The sequence below is a fragment of the Ammospiza nelsoni genome, chromosome 5 (assembly GCF_027579445.1).
Source record: "Ammospiza nelsoni isolate bAmmNel1 chromosome 5, bAmmNel1.pri, whole genome shotgun sequence".
Classification (NCBI taxonomy): domain Eukaryota; kingdom Metazoa; phylum Chordata; class Aves; order Passeriformes; family Passerellidae; genus Ammospiza; species Ammospiza nelsoni.
In genome coordinates this window covers 41,047,595-41,070,469 of record NC_080637.1, presented here as the reverse complement: position 1 = coordinate 41,070,469, position 22,875 = coordinate 41,047,595, and the positions used below count along the sequence as shown (strand labels likewise).

Here is a 22,875-nt window from a genome sequence, read left to right as displayed (position 1 = left end):
TGAAACTGAATTCTTATGAAATTTTAACTCAATTCTTGAAGATTTCTTGCAAAAAACCAGCTTCTGTTTCCCTTGTCTGTACATCCAGAACAACACAAATCAGCAGCAAACACATTCCAAAGAGGTAACAAACCAGCCTGTTTCATGCAGGAGAAAATCTAGGGACACATAACAAGTTCAACTGGCCTCTCACCCCTGCCTCTACTTTTAATAAGCAGGTTAAGGCATGTTGGAGAAGTACCAAAATCAGGGCAGGCCATTAGCTCTTCAGTCATCACAACAGCAGAAGACTGGCCAAAATCAAGGGATTAGGATGGTAGATTTAAGCAATTTTTCTTCTTGCCTTCTAAATGGTACTGACTGTAAAGTTTACACAAATTAATCTGGAATGTCTAATGAATAATTTTGGCAAAAAACCTTACACTAGTTTCTACTTAATCTCCTCCAAAGTTTCTGCAAAACATTTGTCATTTGCATTCCTAACTCTGTATGTGTCATTGAACTGGTTTCTTAACGTTATTTAAGGTACATAAATATCTATATCCTAACATACCAACTGGGAGAACACCACAAAGGATTCTTAATTGTTAATATGGAAATCTAGTGTGCAACACGTGACTATAACTCTTTATTGCCTAATAAGCTTAAAAATATTACCTTACAAGTTCTGTGTCTCTGTTTTAAACAAAAAATCCTCACTTCTATTGTCTATCTACATAATCAATTTGAAAGCAACCTGACATCTGTCTTACCTCTCTGTACCATTCCCAAAGTGCTGGAGATTTCTTCCCATATCACTTGCTGCTATCACTGACTGCTGCAATGTGAGTTGGTCTGACATGTTATTGTTGCCTTTGCTCTCCCCACTATAATTAATACAAGATTCAGTGCTCTTCTGCTTCACTCTCTGATCTCCTCTATTTTCCTTCTGATGCGCAGGTATGGAGGAGTTAATGAATGTGGCCTGAATATCACCAGTAGTATTCAATCTTTTGGAAGGATCCAACAAGACCTGCTTATTTTCTGTCACACCCATGATAAAGAGGTTGTTCTCCTCTAGGCAGCCAGTGGATGTTTGCTTTAAATGATTTTCAAGTGCTTCTGGTCTATCTTTGTCATTAATGTTTAGTTCACCATACTCATGTACATATCGATGTTTAATACTAAGCTTCATTAACTGATTGAAATACCAGCATTGTTCCAGCACAGAATCAACAGAAGAAGTAATTCTGAAAAAAAAAAAAAAAAAAAAAAAATTTTACATGTCTGTTAGAATGCTTTAAAAAAACCCCCTTCTACTATTTCTAAAATAGCTTGTATTTTCAAGTATTCTTACATGTTTCCATACTCTTACAGCAAATAGCAATTACTGCACTTGGAAATGCAGTTCCAGTAATTACAAATCTTAACAGATTTTATCTTATTTTGGACATATTTAAACTATAATCACACATATTTCTTATTTTACTTAGAGTTTCCTAAAAGAGAAAGTGTTCAGTCTTTTTAAAATAGCCATTGCACCATGCATTTCACTATTAACTTTCTGTGTGGTTAGTGGGGTACTGTTTGAGCACGTGTAGCCCAAATTTTTGAAAGGTTTGAGGCAATTTTGCCTTAACAATCCACTCCTATCTGGCAACTATAAAAACTCATACAAAAATAAGAGTAATTTTAAAATTTAGATAAGAACTAAAGCAACAAACTCCAAACTTAGATTCAAACCAAGAAACTACAATGTCTAAAGAAAATTCAAGAAGACAAACTTTAAAGTACAGATCTTTTTATCAATATAAGGCAACGTGCTAGACTAAAGCAACAGTAATCTAAGAAGTCTGGCTCTCATTAGTTCTTTGTGCTACACTGTCTAAATGATGAGGATAAGTAAGAGCAAATATGAACTACTTGTTACAGATTCAGATGGCTGTCTGTACTTTGGATGGTGTTTGTTCATTTTATTAGGTAACAGGTAGTTCCAGGATCATGAAAACATTTTTCTTTAATAGTGTAGATAGATGCAGAGATCTGTAATCTGGTGTTAATTTCAGAAGAGTACAAAGTCAATTCTAGGATAGCAATCCAAGAGAAAAATAGAAATAAGATCAATTTTCTTGTTAGTCTGGAAAAATTAAGCCCTAAAATAAAAGAAATTTCCTTCCTGTTCATCATTCTGGAAAGGTGAAATTTTTATAAAGTTCTGGGGACTTTTTGCTATTCTAATTATATCCTCAGTGAAGTTCAACTAAGAACATAAGTGAAGTCTTTAAGAACATAATCAATCAGACCCTATAAGAGTAAAAAGGATTCCAACTCTTCCACTGCTAGTGCAACTTCAGTGCTATTGGACAAAATCTGAAAGGGTAAATTGACCCACACAGCTTAGGCACACAACTCACTGTGTACACTTGATTGTCCACTACAAAATATTATTCCTACTCCTGTTAATTCCACACTTACAAGTCTTAAAAATATTTAAACCAATCCATAAATTTGTTTAAGGATCTAACATGCTACCTAGTAAGAATAAAGATTACTTTAAAAGAAAATAGTCAAAGCATTAATTAAATTCTTTAGTTAAATATATTACAGTAGTTAAAGTATTTAAAAAAAAAAAGTCTGGTATAAGATCATTACCAAATTTCTACCTAATATGGTGAGAAGACCAAAGAAAAAAAAAAAGGAAAAAAAGGAAAAATGGAAAAATCCATTCCCACCTGTTTTTCTTTTTCCTTTCATTGGCTTTATTTTGTTGGTTTATTTGTTTATAAAAATTAAAATATTGCAGGAAACCCTAGAATGTTTTATATATTGAGCAAAAAAAATTCCTCCAAAAACCGCATCCTGAGTATCCTTGTTCATTGTCAAAAAAAAAACCAGAAAGAAAGAAAAACAAACCACTCTAACAGTGAATCCTCTCCTTTGACAAGTATAGGGGTAGGGTCTCAAGCAGCTGTTTCATCCTTCCAGTGGCTATGAATATGTCAAGCAGAAATAGAGGGATTGAGGAAGTGAAAATTCAGGCAGGGAATGATTTTGTGGTCACCAGGGATCATGTGTTAGGTTTTTTTTACAGAGGCTGCTTTTTGGGCATTTTTTCCAAGCAGTGGGTGCAAAATACCATCTTGTCTCTGTGGGCATGTACCCTCTCCCACACCTTCCCTGGCAATCCACAACTATACTTCGGTTTTGCAGGATTTCTAGGCCACCCTCTGTACCAGTAGCTTTTCAGTTTAGCTTTTTCAGTCATATTGGTTCAAGTTTGAAGAAACTACAAAGGAAGCTGAAGTGGTGTCTCAGAGGCTGATGTGCAGTGAAGTGTTTTGGTGTGTTTGAGGTTCTCCTGCCAAGATAAAGCTCCAATGCACAGACACCAAAGGTCACGATGGGGCCTGAGCACCACCTTGGTGGCAGCCAGCTTGGTGGTTCCCTCAGTCAACAGGGATATATCAACATCCTATCAACACATTGCAACTCTCTCAGTGTCTCAACTGCACTGCACTCTTGTGACTAGAGAAGTGTTCCTGAAGATTGCTTATTCAAACCACTGAAAGGAAGCTGCTGTAATGGAAAATATGCAGGACTGGTTTACATCTTAATGGAAAAAAAAAGGAAAGAGAGGAAGACAAAGTAAAAAATATGACAACATTAAGACTTCAGATACCACAATATTTCCTTTTCAATTAATGTAAGTTCATTGTTTCCCTTTCAGACCTTTTTCACTGCTATTGGTCACACTTAACCTGGAATTGCTTCTTGGTTAAGATCTGACCAAGGTTTTAAGCATAATTTGTCACCCAGATAAAACAAGAAATGGAATTATCCTATGGAAGCATCAGTATCCATAGTGTCTGGCTGCTTAGTATGCAATGAAATACAGATAAATATGATAGCCTTGCAACAGCAAAATTTTTATGGCTTTCAGTTTTGACCAGCACATTCCTTCATGTTCAGTTGCTGCCAGGCTTTATTTTGATCATAACAAGTGAAAGTGATTTATGCCATATGCAACTTTTAGCATAACCACAAAGCATAACCACTGCTATTGCAGTGGGAGAAAGGGGCAATAAGCCAGAAGAGCAAGGGTTGAATCTTGCAGTTCTGTACAAATGTGCTAAACTAGCGGCCCTGATACTAAAGTTCAAGACATTATTTTCACAAAAAAAACCCATGAAGGGCAAAAAACTACTTGTAGCTATTTTTTTTTACCAGATACCTCTCTATTTGTGCTAGCATTTTGCATGACTTTGAGGAAAGATAATAGCATTAGAATCAGATTTTAATTTATTTGGAAGTTTAAGTCAGGCATTTATTAAGGACTGTTACAACTTCAATTCTCATACCAGTTCATAAAGACTATCCTGGCTAACTTACACCAAAACCTGCTCAATTCCCAGGCTGTGTTTGGCAATGGAGGAGGACAGAAGGGAAAGAATAAGCCTCACTGGTTGCCCCTAGGATGCATAAGGATCCATGCACAGGCTGACTTAACAGGTACAGAAAAGGACAAATTATTTATGCTAAAGGCCTTCCAGTGAAGATTAAATCAGCCAAAACGTTGCTATTTATGAAATTTAAAGTGGTGGCAGAGGCTTGCTTGTAGAGCTAACACATATGTATAGAATTTTCTACTGCAATCACACCTGCACTGTCTGCCTGCTTATTCAAATAGTATAATTGCTCAGAGTGAGACAGTAAATCTGGAAAAGTCAGCAGAACAAATCTCTCAGAGGCAAAAATGACGGGCTTGGGAAAAAGAAGCCAGTTCTGAGCAGGAATGGCAGTTTTCTCCTGGCCCTTGTAGTTAATTCATAATTAATATTCTACCCCTTCTTATGCTAGTGTGTGCTAGTTAAAACCTTGCTTAATATCATGTTTTCCCCTACTGTGACTTTCAGAATTATAATACATGGAATATTCAAATAGTACATCTCAATTTATGTGAGCTTTTGTTTGCAATAGTGTGGGGTAAAATCTAATGTCTTCAGGGAAACTTCTACAAGCATCATTACTGATTTTCAACTGCAGTTTAACAAAGTCCCCTACGAACATGAAACAGGTCACTGTTGACAACACCATTTATGCAATTTCTGTAATTTTCACTGTAAAATACATACAGTATTTTTAAAGTTCAAGTTCCACTAGTCAGACAACTGCACATCTGATGGCCAAAAACAAATTGCTGCAGCAGAGTGATCATATTTTTGTACATGATTACTTATTACAAGTTGTCTAAAGGTTATGTGACGGAAAAAATATTGTGTAATAGAGAAATTAAATTTTAAAGTCAGTTTTATTCTTAAACATGGCAGCAACAGAGAGGTTTTGGGAAGAAACAGCACAGAGAATTAAACTGGGCAGCATTGGTGTATGAAACAGATTAGGGAAGCAAGCCGTGATTACTTCTGGCAGCTTACATACTTGAGGTCGCACCTACACAGGCTCATAACTTAGCAAGATGTGAAACAGACAGAAGTTTGCTCTGTTGTTGGCCTGCTGTTTAGCAATGTCACATTAATTCAGTCAAAGTATTGCAATATGTACATATAATAGCTATGCTGCTACGGCTTATATACAAACAAGTTGTTTAGAGTTCCTTTTATGAGCTGCAGTTTGCAATGGTTTTCAAGTCATCCATAAATTTTACTTCAGTCAAAATAAAAAATAGATGGCTTTAACACACAAGAAATTAATTTTAAGACCAAATCTGATGCAAGATGCTTCAATCATGTCACATTTAGGGATTTACAAAATCACAAATGTATTCTCAAAAGCTTAAAAAACCCACAACCCTGCCTCCTCTGCATTCCCCGCCCTCCCTCCACCCAAACCGTACATTCAGGAAAGAAGAGATGTTTACATAATCACCTCTTTCCACTACTGTTCTTCTCAAACATCTGCAGCTTCTTTCAAACACTTCTCTTTGAAAATTTACATAGAATAATAGAAAAATTCTCAATTGAAGGAACCTCCAGTTCAGGTCTCTGGTTCAGTCTTCTACTTCAAAGCTGAGTTAGCTCACAAAGCAGACGAGGCTGCTCAGGTTTTCATCCAGTCAGGTCTTGGAAATCTCCAAGAACAAGACTGCACAACCATTCTGGGTAGCCTATTGCAATTCATCACTATCCCACCCTGAAAAGGCTTTTCCTTATGCCAAATTGTATTGTTTCTGGCTGGAATGAATTAATTCCTGTTACAGTTGCCCATATAATGCTGTTGTTTAGATTTGTGACCAAAACTGTATTGATAAAACACTGATGTTTTGCTGAACAGTGCTTGGACAGAGTCAATGCCTTCTTTCTTCCACTCAGCAAGCAGCCTGGGAGTTGGCAGAAGGCCTCCCTCCTTTGCCTCCTTCCTAGGTAAAGCACTATGCACTTGTCCCTGTTGAATTTAGAAGGTTCCTGGTGACCTGTCCTCCCACCTTGCCTGTGTCTGACTGCTAGCCCTGCCCTCAACAATTGCCTTTGAAGAGTTGTGGTCTGCAAGTACAGTAAGTGCACACTCCATCTCCTGCTCCCAGCCTTTGACAGAAGATGTTAGAAGTACAAGTCAGCTTCCACAAAGGAGTGTGAGCCACATACTATTCATAATTAATGGATGGTCTTAGCCTGACAACCCAACATGTTTCTTATTTTTCTTATGTTCATACATGTAGAATAAAAAAAATTAAATTTTAGGAATATCATTTTTCCCTCTCATTTTGTACCATTCTGCAGAAATGTATATGAAACTTAGGTCCTTAGATTTTACTACAGTTTGCTCACAAGTCATATCCTAATTATAAACTTTTTTTTTCTGCAAAAGGATAAGGATTAAATGTCTAAATATCAGACATGGAAGAATTTTCTCAGTCTCTCTCAGAAAAGGAGAGCTTTATTTTCTTTTATAAAAAAGGAAGGAGAGAACACCATTTCAGGATGGTAAATAGATTAGGAAATATCAGCTTCCCACCTACAAGCCCAAAGCCAAAAATCACACAAGTGGAGGAGACATATCTCAATGGTTTAATGGAGAAACATATGATTCTTAGGAACCACTTACACATTACATCTGTCATAGAAAAATGCACTATATAATTTCTCCCAACTAATTTCAATCTACTTCTTGATACAAACCTCTTTTCAAGTTAATCTGATTCTGAGCTATGAAGATTTTATTGCAGCTTAGTTAAAGCTGCACTAATACCACAATGTAATAAACTGCTAGCTAATAACAACATACCATGAATATACAGGCTTACATGCAAACACAAAATAGCCAGATTCTGAAAAAAAAGTGCATACTTTTCCTAAGCCACCAAAGTATGCAAGGCAAGGTTTAAAACAAAACAATGTAAAACAGCATGTGCTTCACCTGCTCTGGGCTAATGTTCAGTACCTGTCAGAATCAAGAAAACTACTTTTCCAAAAATTAAAACATAAGTTGGATATTCAAAGGACTATAAGGATTTTGTGAACCTTCTAGCAAATGAAAAGGAACTATGAAAGAAACAAACCATGCAATATTACCAAGTGCAGAAATGAGAAGTTTGAGATATTCAGATATTACAAAAAATTAAAACATTATTTATTAAATAAAAAATTATTAAAATAAAAATTATTTCTCAATAATTTCAAATAAATAATGTGAATAACATAAACATGGAAAAAAAATACAGAAATAAAAATACAGCATATTGTGCCAACAGCCAAATTAGACTTGATTAAGTTAAATTTGGAAATCATGTAATATGATTATTCAGCTTTCAGGATTTAAGCTACAATTCCTGCATAGCACTGTACTATGTTGCATGTATGAATTCATTCAACTACTACTCACTGCAGGCTTTGATCCACCTGTTTTCTCAAATTTAGAGAAACAAAACTCAATATATATCATAATTTAATATCTGTCTAAAACAAATTTTGCTCTAAAGTCTAAAACAAATTTTGCTCTAAAGTCAATGATTCTAATCTCTTTCTTATCCCAATACATTTACTGGCAAAAAACCCTAAGTAAAATTCATACACCAACAAGAACTTCAGCAACAATACATAAAGAAATGTTTCTGAATGTAATTTATATTCACATAAATACGTACTCCAATACAGCAGCTTTTTTTTTCAGTTGAGTATTTTCTTCAATTTGAGCTTGACAAAGTCCCAGAAAAGCTCCCAATTCTGATGCTTTGACTTTTTCAGTTGTGGGTGAAGTATGATGGGTTAAGATTTCACCATCAAGCAACTGTAAACTAGGAAGGACCTCCAACATGGAAGACCTTAGGAAAAAAAATATTAATTAGATTTTTGAAAAAATCCTTATGCTAAAACACCCATTTTGTTGATAAAAATCATATAACAAATACAGAACATGAAGACAGTCCTCTAAATGCTTGCATGTATTTGTCCTTATTTCATATGTTAACATATTAACTAAGAATTTATACTTAAATTAAAGAATAATATAAAGAATAAAACACAGAATATAGTAAGACTTCTTAATACTTCATTGGTATAATGAACACTGCTGAAATACTAATACTGACACCAAGAAGGTCAATGGCACCAATCTCAAATCACTAGAGCTAAAATTTTACCTACACAAACCTTAATGGGAAAATCTGACACATTTGTGTATAGGGACCTGTAATTCATTTGATTGGTTGGCAACACAGCAAATTAAATCATAGAATAAAGATAGAGTCTGATTTTGTTGACACATCACAGAGCTTAAATTTTAAAACTGCACAAAATACTAAACCTTACTAATTCTACTCCCTTTATCATTCACATATACATATACTGACATGCTATTTGGTACTGACAGGAAAAAAAAACAAGTGTATTTGGGTCAGGGAAAGGAATGAGAGCAAAGATGAAATTTCCTTGCTATAAAAATGACAGCTGTGGCCACTGATGTAACAAAAAATACATATGAGAAACTTAAATATTAAAAATGTATCATGAGTGAGGTTTTGTTTATGTTACCAAGAGATGTAAACTGGTACTGCAATCTTGTTCCACATATTTCTTGTACCAAACCAAAGCTGTTGAAAGTTTGAAGACTGTAAAATTATATCAACACTCAATATTTTCCTTAACTCAGTTTTAAGTAACACGAACTCTTGAAAGAATACTAATTGTAGGCTGTAAATCCCCCTATTACTGAAAAAGATAGTATTGTTTTCAAAACTTTGGAACTCCCTGACTATTCCCTGTGAAGGTAAAGGATTACTACTGAGCTGAGACAACATACACTAAGTTTAAAATCACAGAAAATCTAAGTTTAAAAACAGAGAAAGTTATAATATTCCAAATAACAGAATATCAGTTTTTGCTAATAGAAAACTTTCCTTCTCTACTGCCCATTAATGAAGGCTTAGACCATCTCAAGTACGTCTGAAATAAAATTATGGAATTAGATCAACAGTTGCTGAATATAGAGAGAAATTACCAAAGCTGATGTTGAATAGCAATACACCAAAACAGTGACATATCAAAGTTCATCAGTGAAGGAAGCTTTGTCTCTTAGAGCTGCGGGATCTCAACACTCATTTTTCCATCTGGGTTTCTCCTGGTGAAGGGCTGAGTCAATATTTCATTTAGTGAAAACTTCCTGGTGAATATTCTGTCACTTAAGAGGCTCTATTAATCATTACAGCATTGAAACATATTCCCCTGGGAGTGCTCAGACTGATCTCAGGGTTTAATTTTCAGAAAGAGATTTCTTACTACTTCACTTTTGTTGGTGTTATCACTGGCTGGACATGAAAGTTTGAAAGCAATTGGGAAATTTTACAACTAATTCCTTTGTTGGTATCAAGGGGTTATGTAAAGTTCACTGGAACATATTGTCTGAAGTTAGTCAATGCTGTATTCAGCAAATCCATATTTCATAGTATCCCCTACTTTAAATCCTTTAGACAAATTAATCTCTTGTCTAATCATAAAAGGTCTTTGGTTTAAGCAACCAAAAGTGTCAGTTCTCATAGCTAAATTGAAATTCAGAGAGCTTTTCCCTCTAGGTTACAAGTGAAATAACACTTAGTTTTGAAAGAGTGGGAATTCAAACAATAGAAATGGAAATTTAAAACATTGTCACAGTCACAGAATTTTATGAATGAAATTACTGGCAGGAACCATAGGGTGCAAATAAGTCTGTTCATTAAAAAATTAAACAAACCAACCAAGATGTACTTGCACAGCTATCTTTTAAAGCACTCAAACACTTCTAACTAAAAGTTTGAAATAGTTGAGTTTTTTCTTTTAATTAGTAATCCTAAATTTGTACAAAAATCTTCAAATGGAATATGTGAATGTAAGGGTGGTTTTGGTTTTTTAGGTTTTAGTGTGGCCAGCAGGACCAGGGCAGTGATCATGCCCCTGTACTTGGCACTAGTGAGGACACACCTCAAGTACTATGTCTAATACGCAAAAAAAAAATATACAAAAAACCTATTAATTTGCAATTTTACTCCTATGGCTTACGAAGCTACATAACTACTCATTTCAGGAATCATGGCAACTGCATATCATTTTGTATGTCAGGTTTCCTTTCCACCTTACTCATTTTTATACAGAGACATATCAGAGTCTCTAGGACTAGCTCTTTAACTTCTTGGATCATGATTCCAGGCAATACTGAAGAGCAAATGACAGCATTACTTTTACATCTCTTTCATAATTATAAGGGCTATACATTTTTTGATGTAGAGATAAGGAATTTGGAGAAGCATAAAAAAGGTGAATTTTCAACTACTAATGAAAAATCAAACACTCATCCTGACTTTTTCTTCTAACAGACACTACTCCTTCACTAGCTATGTGCAATGTGAACCTGTCACAGCATTGAGACTCTTCACACAATATGTGGGAGTGCTTCCACTATTTAACTAAGGTACATACAACTATCTGTTGTCTGATTTTGATTTTTTGATTTAGCAAATTAAAGTATTTTTCTTACCTCCAGTTCTTTTCTTGGAGAAGAGGATTCCCACTCAATGACAACTCCTTTAGTTTATTGCAGCCACTAAACCATGTATGGACATCTCTAAGATCTGTAGTATAGCAGAAAGAAACCAAAATATGTCTGAATGAAGAATCATCTTATTTCCCATAAATTCTTACATGAATGTAAAATGTACCAACATCATGCAGTCCTAAAAGCAAGACTGCTATCTATACAGTATAGTTTTAATTATTATCTATAACATTCATGTTTGGAAAATATTTGTATATTTTACACATAAATGTGTCTTATAAATACATAGGACAGTCACATTAAAATCAGTTTATAATTCAACTAAGTTTTTATTTGATTTGGTTTCTTTTTTTTTAAGACAACTCACCCGACAAGCAGTTATTTTTGATATCTAGCTTTTCCAAAAATACAAATGAATTTAAAGGCACAAGGTCAGTTAATCTAAGAACAAAACAGAAAAGATATTTTAAAAATTTAATTTAAACAGCAGTTCATAAACAGAAAGGCACCAGAATCTTTTGCAGGTATGATAAATTACTTATTTATGTAAGAAAATGCCCATTTATCTATCCAGGGTGCTGGGACTAACTACTGAAATTTTAACCCGAAAATATTTCTTAGTTTTCTCAGCACCTCAGTTTTTAATACTTTCTCATAAATGGTTTTTTCATCTGATAAATATTTATTTCTGTTCCCTGCATTTAGTGCTGAATATCTGAAGTCTTATAAAATTTACACAAGTCAGCTGGCTTATCTTTAGGCACTGTAACTAGAATGGTACTAATAGAAGGTCCTGATTCTGGAGAAAAAAAAAAAAAGCTTGGCTTCTTTCCTCATTGCTCATTGCTCAAACTCCTTATCAGGTTGTTTCTCTCCTCCAGTCAGCACATTTCTTCTTAGATCCTAAAACTAGCATAACTGTTGCTATGGATGTCTTTTTCAACAGGTCAAGGCTGCACTATCCTGTAATATATTTTTAGTGCTTCCTCCGTCTTACTACTTGTCAGATTGTGTCAAATAGGTGCTGATTACTGAGACAGTTATGGAATTGGTTATGGAATTGCTCTTCTTGTATTATCAGAGCTTCTCTTGAGCAATAATGCAGCCAAGCAGTATTGCAGGTTGCAGACTGCAGTTCTACAGACAAGACAAAATTCTTGTTTGCAGTATTGAAGAGTAAAGAAATTGATCTGACATTCATCTATACGAAGGGATTGGGACTGTAAGATGTGTGCTATAGCTACCACTAAAGGATTAAGGCTCAGTGCTATTTCTTTGCTTACAAACTTCCACTGATGCAAGAATAAATGTTGTATGGTTTGTTCAGCTGCCAGGCTATTGCCAAATATTAACTTTCAGATAAAAGTTTATCTTAGTTTACATTGAATACGAAAGAGGCAGGAAAAGGTAAAAATCAAGATGCAAAGAATACCAGTTATCAACTACAACTAGAATGCTTAAGCACATGGTACACCAGCTATACATTTTTTAAAGAAATACATGTTTAGGTGACATGTTTCATCCCTGTAGTGGCAAGGCCCTAGCATAACAGGAGAATGGTAACAGAAATGGCACTGTATGTGGTCAGATTTTGACTGCCAATTTTAACTGAAAGTAGTATTTTCTGAGAGTGTAGTGCCTTTAAAAGGTATAAATCAGAATGTTTTTTTTAAAATATGACCCTACAAAAAATGAAATGTACTCAAAATTACTGAGGGACAAAAATGTGTCTTTGTTGCTGAAAGGTATAACTACACTGTGTTTCCAGCACAGGCTTTACAACTGAAAGGCAGAGCTGAATTTTACTCTAGTGCACTAATTATTAACTAAATGTTGTTTATAGATTATTTAATCTCATTGAAAATACAACCAAATTTAAAACGGAAAAAAAAAAAACTAGTTTCCACATTCAGTTGAGAAGTATTTTTATACGACAGCATAACATTTTAAGAGTAAATTCAGAGAAACAGATGCAACAGATGCAAAGACAACTCACTGTACTTCCATTTATTTCTCAAACTACATTGTAAAGTTGTCCTGGTTCTAACCCTACTTAGGTCTATTTCCTTCATGGTATGGGAGCTTTCCATGGAATCAAACAAGAATTACAAGTATTGACTCTATAAAGTATGAAGCCTTATAAGTAGATCTGTATATACAGTAATACAATTTTCAGCACTTTAGTTTCTCATCATATTACATAAGTACATTTATATATGTATAAGTATACATAAGTATATTTAATATTCGTAGCAAATATAATCATAGATGTTACTGGCTAATAGTATGGCTGCAAAAACCGAAAATTCATGAATAGTCATAGATTAATATATTCAGAAAACAAACGCATAAGGGACAAAAGATAATGCAGGGTTTTTATTTATAATGAGTTCTCTGGATCTTTTTCAGCATACGCTGTGGTGAATTAGAAATTGTCTACTGGACTGTCCTTGCCTGCCGTTGGCATTATGAGAGTTAAAACATTTCTCCGTCATTCTATAGCTTTCCCTTTACCGACATTCTTTGTTAATTTTTTTCCTAAGAAAATTCAAACCAGAAAGACAAAGGACATTACTGAAAACTTAATACTACTTGACCTTGTCACATTAGCCCTGGGCATAAGAGAGATATAAATTACAAAGAAGACACAAAAGTAAAAGATATTCACAAAAAAGCAAGCTATAGCTTCCTTTTTCTGTTCCCATTTAAGGCACTAGCAGAACAGTCAGAGATAGAGTTTATGTAGTTTATGTGGCTATATCAGAAAACAAGGTTTAAGAATAGTTGCAAGAATGCATCACAGAAAATAAAGATTGTATTTCTGAACATGAATAGCAGTTACTACTCAAGATGGTCTAAATCCTGCTGTGCAACTGCTTTTCCCCAGAAAAATTAACATTGATGTTAATAAGCGGTTAGCAGGAAGCAAGGCAAAATAACTAAAATAAATTTATCATAATCTAGATCTTTAGGTAAAGACCAGATTGGTTTTTCATTCCTTAAAATAAAGGCAGTTCAGTTTGCAATAATCACCATATTTATAAGCAGCAAATATACAGAATATAGGAAATCTGTCAGGTAGCCACTTAGCTTCTTGAATACTCTAGCAGACAGTACTTCAATACATTATCCATGATGCCACATACTTAAACTTTTCACCAGCAAAGAATTACTGAAAATTATTTTAAAAAATCTAGTGTGGTAAGGATAGGATGGAGAAAACCACTATATACCGGTATAGCTTTTTTCATGAATGACTTATTTCAACATCCAATGACATTTAGATTAGTTATGATAATTCTGGAAAAGTGGACAAATTTTCAAAACAAGGAACTTGCAAAGAACTTATATCTGAGAAATTCAGTTAAAAACACAGATACCATATATATTTAAAATTGAGAGAACAATGCATCCTAAGAAAGAACTAACGTTCTAGCATTTCTAATATAAGCTTTTTAGGAATAATATGCATCTAGCTGCAAAAACATGGGCGCAACATGCTCACAACAAATTTGATTTGGGCCAAAACATTTTCCCAAAATAAAAAGGAACTTTTGCAGATGACTGCATTTTTGTAAATATTAAATTTTTATCTATCTCCCTTAGGTTATCTTAGTGAAAAGCAAGTGATAGCAAAAAAAAAAAAGAATTTTGTCTTATTAATACTACATTAAACTAGAAATGTTAAGAGGGATTTTTTTCTATTTTTGTCTATAAGCTGAACAAAAATGGTACCAGAACAGCATGTTTAGCGTCGCACTGTAAAGCTTTTAAATGAAAAAGACATTAACTAGTGGGTTGCATAATTAAATGGGATTCCATGTAAATATAAATGCCACATGCACTCTGAACACATATTAAAAATTTATTAATTTTACACAAGGAAAAGGCTGTTTTCTCCTGTACCGAAGTCTTTATCCACAACAGAAGAAAACTTAAACTAAATTGACAGTTGTGTCCTTAGCTGCTATAAAATAGAGCATGGATCTTCATGGTCCCAGCTCTGCAGAAACCAAGTCAAGAGGATATTCATCATTGTCTTTGGTCAATTGTGCACTGATCAAGAATATGGTTTGTATATAAAAGCCACAATAAAACACTCAATAAAAGCAGCAGTGGTGAAATAGCTGTCTTTTTTCTATTTGACGGAGTTAGCCATTACCTGTTTTAGTTTCTTGTTGGACTGTAAGTTTAAAACAATTTAAACCAAATAATTTTTGGAGTTTTACCTTTGACAATTCCTGGTTTATGATGCAGACAAAGCATCTCGGGAATAAAAATGTCCTGTAAATTAGTGTAAGAATTTTCTGTTCACAGTATTTCACTTTCAGAAAGAATACAGATTCATAGCATTATCATTATATTGGCTTCCTGCAATCAGTAAAGAGGAAGTGGCACTCAGTGCACACTTGGAAAAAATTCACAAAATTGCACTGGCTGTAGGATAAAAGTAAAGAAACAGCTTTTCTTTCAACAGCTTACTCCATTACATTCGCTGTTTCTATAGAACATCAAGTTACTTATGCTATAGCACACACATATGGAGCTGCTTATAAGTGTACATAAAGTGAGTGTAACAGAGCAGGCTACTGAAATGCCAGGAATTTTGAGGCTTTTAATATGGATTTAAGGCTATCTTGTCCTGTTTGTCACAAAGATTTTACATAAGCTATAGATAGATCAGGGAAAGAAGGGGAATTGTTTGAGGCCAAGATGTATACTTATTTTCAGCACATCCAGTCTGTTGATGCAAAAATATGTCCTGTCTCACAGCTGAGCAAAAGGAACTCAGCAGATCAAACACTGCATCTCTGCTTGGCTACGGGAAAACCAGAGCAAGCACACTACAATGGATTTAAAAACCTCTAAGATGATGGGATAGGCAAATGACTTAAGGTAATCTACATGGTCAGTCCAGCACAACCTAAAGCCAGAGGCTGCATTTGAGCTATCCCTGAAACTGTGCTTGCAAGACCCTAGCAAGCACGTGAGAACTTCAAGGAGTTTTGCAAACACTTTATTACACACAGGATAGCTACACTGGAGGAAGAAGAGGAAACTACAATATAGAGCCACATTATCCACAAAGAAGCTAAACAGGACAAGGAAAAAAGATAGCAAAAAACAAGAATTAAGTCAAGCAGCGTGACTCAAAACCTAATGCTTATCATATAATGCTCTTGCTTAATCACAGGCAGGAAGCACTTTCTCCAAACTCTAGAAGAATTAATAAGGGAACAAAAAAATCCCAAACCCGAGAAGCCTGATCAGGAACTTGAAGATTAGATTCTGTAGATATTTTATTTATCCAAGAGTCTCAATGAATAGTACTTCACTAGAGATGTTATGAAAACAATCTGAAAAGTTATATAAAAATATAGGTTGTATATACTTAAATAATATTCAATTTCCATGAAGGACATTGCTTATAATAACAAGACTCAGTCCTATACATCCTTTTTCCCACAGGCTCCCAGACACAATTGGCTGTGCTGAACTAAATGTTACATAGGATGCAACATTTCTGTTCAGATGTAGACACCTACACATGAAGTGGTCATTTTGATTTTTTTAACAGTCAATGAAGATGAACAGGCACTTTTAGGCTATGATTAGTCTCAAAGCAAACAGCTAAAAATGGCAGATGAATCACCCTTTAAAAACATCTATTCACTAACAGGAGAGTGAAGTAAAGAGTTGAGAGTGTATTTCTATATATGGTATGTAGCATTCTGTTTGTTAAGCTGAGATCAGCCTTATCCAGAACAAAATTATCACAGTATAGAAAAAAATGGATATTATTTAAAAATTAATTTTCCTATTAACATATTGCAAACTGTAATAAATCTTGTGTATCTTTTTTAGCAGAATTTAAATAGAGAAAAAGTGGGGGTGGGGAAAATAAGATTTTAAATCCAGGATATCTGGTTATTCAACTTCTAAAGATGAATAGATTATCTTAGAAAACAAACAAAAACTAATTACAGAGTACTTGAGGGCATGAACCAGTTTTATGCTGCTTGTCTTGATTCTTCTTTATTTTATACCTTTTAAGCAGAACCATAAGAGTGAAAAATTAAAGCAAATATACTTGTTTTGGAGGGTATTAACATATGTATGTAAAATAAAAAACATTTTTATTTGGCCTTTTTAACTCTAGTACTTGCCCTTAACTTAGCCTTCAAAGTCTGTTTTGAATAATCTAGCTGTGAAATATGAAGTTTGACAGACATACTCTAGCAACAATTGCTAAAGAAAGAAAGAAACCCACCATGGTTTTAATAATGCCACAATGCTCAAGAATTATTTTCACATAATATCCAAGAGAAAAAAAATTACATAGTTAATGCTGTTTCAAATTTTTTTAGATAGAGGTAGCCAATGTAATTACATGCCAACCACATATTTTTATTTTTAAAGAATATCCCAAAAAGATGGTGAAATTTCACCCATACTGAGAATTATACTTTTCAGACAAGTGTGATGTTAGTAAATTCCTCTGGATCAGTCCTGTAAGTGGAAGAATGTTTCTCACCTACCTATTTTGAGACAGCAAAAGAATCTGCAATAGAGGCAACCAATACAAAGAAAGCATTCTCATAGAAGAAATGCTATTGTCATCCAAATATAGTTCTCTTAAGAGAACATGATTTTCCAGTCTTGGAACCTAAATAGAAATGAGATGGTTATTTAAGACTAGTATAAATTAGAGAAACAACAATGGAATGCTTACCAGATGCTTTTCATAAATCATTACTAAATACAAGAAAAACTGACATTTTGGATATATGAGTCATTTCCTTATTATGTATGTACCAGTTGCCACACATAATCTCTATATATCAGGTGGCAAATACTTTTTAATGTCTTCTATCACACCTGAACAGTTAATATAAATAATTAAAGAAGAAAAAGAAATTCAAGAGCCCAAGAGTCACAACCTTACTATTTTATTAATTTTATTTATTTATTTAGTTATTTGCTGCTTATTGACAATGCTTTTCATCTCTTGAATTCATAGGAGAATAACTGTGAGTAAATATGATGAAGCATATGTTTAGCAAACAACTTTGCTATTTTAAATACTGCAGCACAAATTTCAAGTTTTGGAGAATCAACATACATTAAATAAGTATGATTATCATCAGGGTGATAATAATATTATCATTATATACAAGTAAGAGTAAGGAGCAATTACTTATATGTAATGACAATTATATCATTATTACCGGCCTGATATAATTATCTTCCTATTATAACAAGACCTATAAGAAATAATAATATTTTCTTACATTATAAACACAATCAGAACCATAACTAGAAAAAAAACAAATGCTATAAATGATGGAGGAACCATAATCACTGAGAGTCCAATGTTTCAAGGATTTGGGAGTAAGAAAACAATTAACTGCTAGTCATTTGTATCTTTGAAAAATCACCCTCTGATAAGGAGAAAAAAAATCTTACCTAGGAGCATGAAATATCCCACACCAATCAAAGAGCACCCACTCAGAAATGCTGAAGAATATGACTGTTAGCAAAGACATATGCACAACAGCCACTAAATTCAAAGCTTTTACCTCCTGGAGATTATTGCCTTGCAACTTCAGAACTTGAAGTAGGCCACAATTCTCAATGCCTTCAACTTGTGCAAGGTAATTGTAAGAGCAGTCTAAGTGAATGAGAGTAGGTGCCTCACAAAGACCTTTTGTGCTGATCAACTGATTATGGTCCACAATTAATTGTTGAAGATTTTTCAGTGACTCCAGACCACCTGAAAATTCAAGATTTAAGACATGATGAAATAAAAATCTTTTGTCGTTCAAGTATTAAGAAAACTGTGAATTTTCTGTACATTCTCTGACATAATAATTAATATTACTTCTTTATAGGGTTTAAAACGAATTACTGTATTTTGACCCAATCACATATACAGCACAAGTTCTCTGATCCTCTTAATATGGTTCACAAGTCTCTGATCCTCTTAATCAAGCAATAATAACAGTTCATAATCTCTTAGGTACTTCCATTGGAAGAGACTATTCTCTTAGTAATAAACTGTACTTACTATGCTTTAACCACTTCACAGCTGCTCTGAACCCTGTGAAATGCTAACAGCCCTCTTAAAATCATCCATTAGAATGAAAACCCTATGTTTAAAAGTTAGCTTTTATTATTTCATTTTTAAAGTTTTTTTAAAGTTTATTAGCAAGGTTAGAAAAAACTGTACTAAGACCTAGACCAATATCAAATTTAACAACAAAATTTATAAATAAAATTTAGTGCCTTTAAGAATAAAGCTATGCTACTGTAGCCATTCCACTCAAGAAATTTACTTCTGCCATCTACATTAAAGAGCATGCTATCTCTACACACAAAGAAATGCAAAGGAATTCTGATGAGCATCTGTTTCTCTCACAGAATGTAACTAAAATTATCCTTACAACAGCAAAAATTACATTGTCTTCCCACAGGCTTACACATGCAATGGCACTGATCCATCTAACTTGCTGCAGGTCCAAGCAGCTTTTCTGTATCTCTGTATTAAAAATGCCTTTGAAGCGATACCCTTCACAAACCATATCTAAAATACGGAATTTCTGATTTTACATCTGTTTCATGTATTCTTTGATAATTTAGTTAATTTAGGACTATTTGAGGGAACACTGTGTCGCATCTTTATCTCACCCAAAATTTCACAAGTTCCCCAAAGGAATCTGAATTAGCTGGATTCACAGTAGTGAATCTCTTTGTGACTGTCCTCTGGGGAAAAAAAAAAAAAAAAAACCAACAAACTATGATTATATATTTTATTTCACAAAAAATTAGAAACCAGGTATCAGTTTGCACCATAGAGTATTGAGATTACAGAAGAGGAATTAAAAATGAAAACTAATGATAAGGAGAAAACTGAAGCAAAGCATTAAATACCAAAAAACCAGTAAATTTTTAAAAATTCCCAATATAGGTGTTCCAATAATTTTATTTTAAAAATGGAAAACATTTAGTGAAAAGAATGCAATTATCTGACATTAAAGTGGTATCATCTTAAATATATCACACATGTCCTTTAGTGTGACTTCAAAAGTGTGCTTTAGCAAATAAATATACAAATCTTTAATTATTCTGAAAAGTTTCAAACATGTCCATGACATAATACCCGGTCTGCAAGATCCTGATCTGTGTTTTTCTTTCGTGCTTGGATGAAAATAAAAAAGGAATCAGCACCATCTAGTGGTCTCAGAAACACTTTCGCGTTTTCGTGTGTTTGCTCCCAAGACTTCCTCGTAAGAGCAGCTTAAGTTACCTTAAGCTTAAATTCGTTTAAATTCAGTTTAGCAGCACTGGAAACTTTAAAAGCACTCTATGAGCCTGGAGTGGGACCAAGAAGAGAGACTGCACACACAATAAGAAAAGGCAAGAAGGTAAAACAGAATCTGGAAGTTTCCTTCTCAGCATGCTGCACAAATCACCTTTTTTTACTCTTCCTCACCTGAATGTCATTCAGAATATTCTGGAATTATCACCGAAAATACACAAGAGAGAATAATGTAATACAAACAAATGGAATTTTACTGGTTCTTCTGACCACATGCAAAATTAAATATAAGCATGAAAGTCTTCTGCATATTTTCAGAAGACATTGTATGTTTTACATACAATGCAACAAACAAAAGTTATAGCAGCCATAGGAAAAGCATTCTGTTGACAAATACATGGTTTCAGCAAGATTCAAGGAGAACCTTTATGGAAGTTCTCAGCATTTTGCAAAGTGCAGCTGAAGTCTGCTAGCTAGGGACTCAGCTATTGATGCAGTTCTGAAGTCACTTCTATGTGTGACAAAGACAACTAACAACAGAGGGAAAGCTGAGAGTGAACATAAAAATTAAAAAAAAAATAAAATCCTCAAACAATAAAACATAAATTTAAAAAGTGTCTGATGAAAAAGAAATTCCTCTCTGTGTATATTGAAAGCAGCATTTATGACCATCCATAGTTATGCATTGCTATTCCTTGAGCTGCCAGGGTTTTACCCAGCACTCTATGGCAGTACAGACACCCTACAGAAGCCTATCTGAAATCTGGAGTCAAAATGCTACTTTTTGTGCATGAAAATTTTTAAATAAAGCATTCATCCTCAAAATACAAGCATACACACTCAGCTTTGGTGTGTTACTGTCACAATTACTTAATTTGTGATCATGTATTCCTATGGGAAAAAGCCTAATTGAGACTATTTCTCTTACTGCTATTTTAAGGGGTTTTTGGCAACTCTAATTTTTCCCCTATTGATGCTATATTTCAATGACAGCAGAAAAGAATAAAAAGAGAAATCATAATATGCCAGAAAGTTCTTGCAATAAGTAATTAAAACGTAAATATTACGAACGTAAATAAGCTTTACTACACAGTACTGGAGCTTCCAGAATTGCTAAGGGACATCCTGCAAGATTTAGAGATGGGAGTGATATGCTAACTATCTGTACTCACAAATCCATTTCTACGCTTTCTGTGTAACTACTCAATATGAAATACATCCTGTATTATGCATCTGTTTTAACATAAAATCCTCAAAGCAATTCTGGAGAGGAAAAAAACTCACATTTGAAGATGACTTTTGTGAACATTTATTTACCCACTTCAATTCATTAGAGACTCAGTAATTGTAGCAGTACTCTGCACAAAAGAGAAAGTACTGGAGAATTTTAGTCCACTTGGCCTGTATGATGTTGCCACACTCCACACAGATGCCACATTCTTAAATGTCATCCACTAAAATGATGCCATTCTTACAGTAATTTTGCAGACATTTTTATCAAATAAGATCAATCTGAATAAGAATCTTATCAAGCACTATTTGCCACAACAATACAGATGAAACTTTTAACCGTTTTATTTTATTTTTCTTCATTAGACTACTGATACATTTTTACAGTAAACATTGATTTCCCAGGACTTTTATTCTCAGGTATTAAAAATTTTCTTCATGAGTACTAACATTTACATATATTAACAAAAATATTTATATCTTCATCAAAGTTTCTACATCTACAGATTTTTTTAAGCTTTCCCATTTTCTGTTTGCTACACCCTTGCTGTTCATCATGGAACTGTATTATCCATGTTCATAGTGCTATTTAACAGTGGAACTACTTATTTACAAATCTTATGTGAATTTGCTTAGTCTATGAGCTTAACAATTGTTTTAATTATTTTTCTATTGTCCAGCAGACTCAAGACAGGCAAGACAATTTCTATATAACTACTTACTGTGTCAGTCAGGAACACACTGGAGCTCCCTGCAGTTGCACAGCTAGGCTTTGCTTTCATTATGTCTATAGATAAGCTGAACACAGCCTACTCTCATATTCCAGCTGTACTCAGTGCAGACAATGTGAGTGGCCCTTTCAGAAAGATTTTAATTCTCTTTGGCTGACAATAGTTATACTGTCATATATATATATAGACCTATATATATATAGAGGGAATACAGGGCAGTAGCTAAGCCATGCTTTAAGATGAAGGTTTTTTGCCAAGTCTGTCTCTTTGGGCTTAGCAGCTGACTGGCTCTAAATTCAAGGGGTGTAAAATTCTGAATATAAACTGCATAAATATTGTTATACAAATTGGAATAATTTTCTTACCAATTCGAGTGATTCTATTGTAGGAAAGTTCAAGATTTTGGAGATTTTTGCATCCATCTAAGCCACAAACTGATGAAAGACGGTTCTTATTCAGAATGAGAATACAGAGATTTTCCAGATTTGCACAGTCAATTATCTGGATGTTGTTGTCCTGCAATAAAAGAAAATGAGAATATTAAACAGCCTCTGAAGTGGAGAACTGAGTAAAACATAGTATATTGCCTTTATTGCTTATTTTTATCCTAAACTCTTAGCTAGGAGTAAGGGCATCTTT

General features: G+C 33.9%; 1 protein-coding gene across 1 annotated transcript in view; it reads right to left on the bottom strand.

The window, feature by feature from the left end:
* LRRIQ1 (leucine rich repeats and IQ motif containing 1) overlaps window positions 1-22,875 on the bottom strand; it is a 102,837-nt gene that overhangs the window by 69,321 nt on the left and 10,641 nt on the right. The window contains exons 10-16 of the mRNA XM_059472727.1: window positions 22,602-22,752; window positions 18,537-18,730; window positions 17,496-17,623; window positions 11,324-11,397; window positions 10,939-11,032; window positions 8,078-8,254; window positions 753-1,229 (exon numbers count right to left, since the gene is read on the bottom strand). Coding sequence (XP_059328710.1) covers window positions 753-1,229; window positions 8,078-8,254; window positions 10,939-11,032; window positions 11,324-11,397; window positions 17,496-17,623; window positions 18,537-18,730; window positions 22,602-22,752 — 1,295 coding nt within the window. The remainder of the gene's footprint in view (window positions 1-752; window positions 1,230-8,077; window positions 8,255-10,938; window positions 11,033-11,323; window positions 11,398-17,495; window positions 17,624-18,536; window positions 18,731-22,601; window positions 22,753-22,875) is intronic.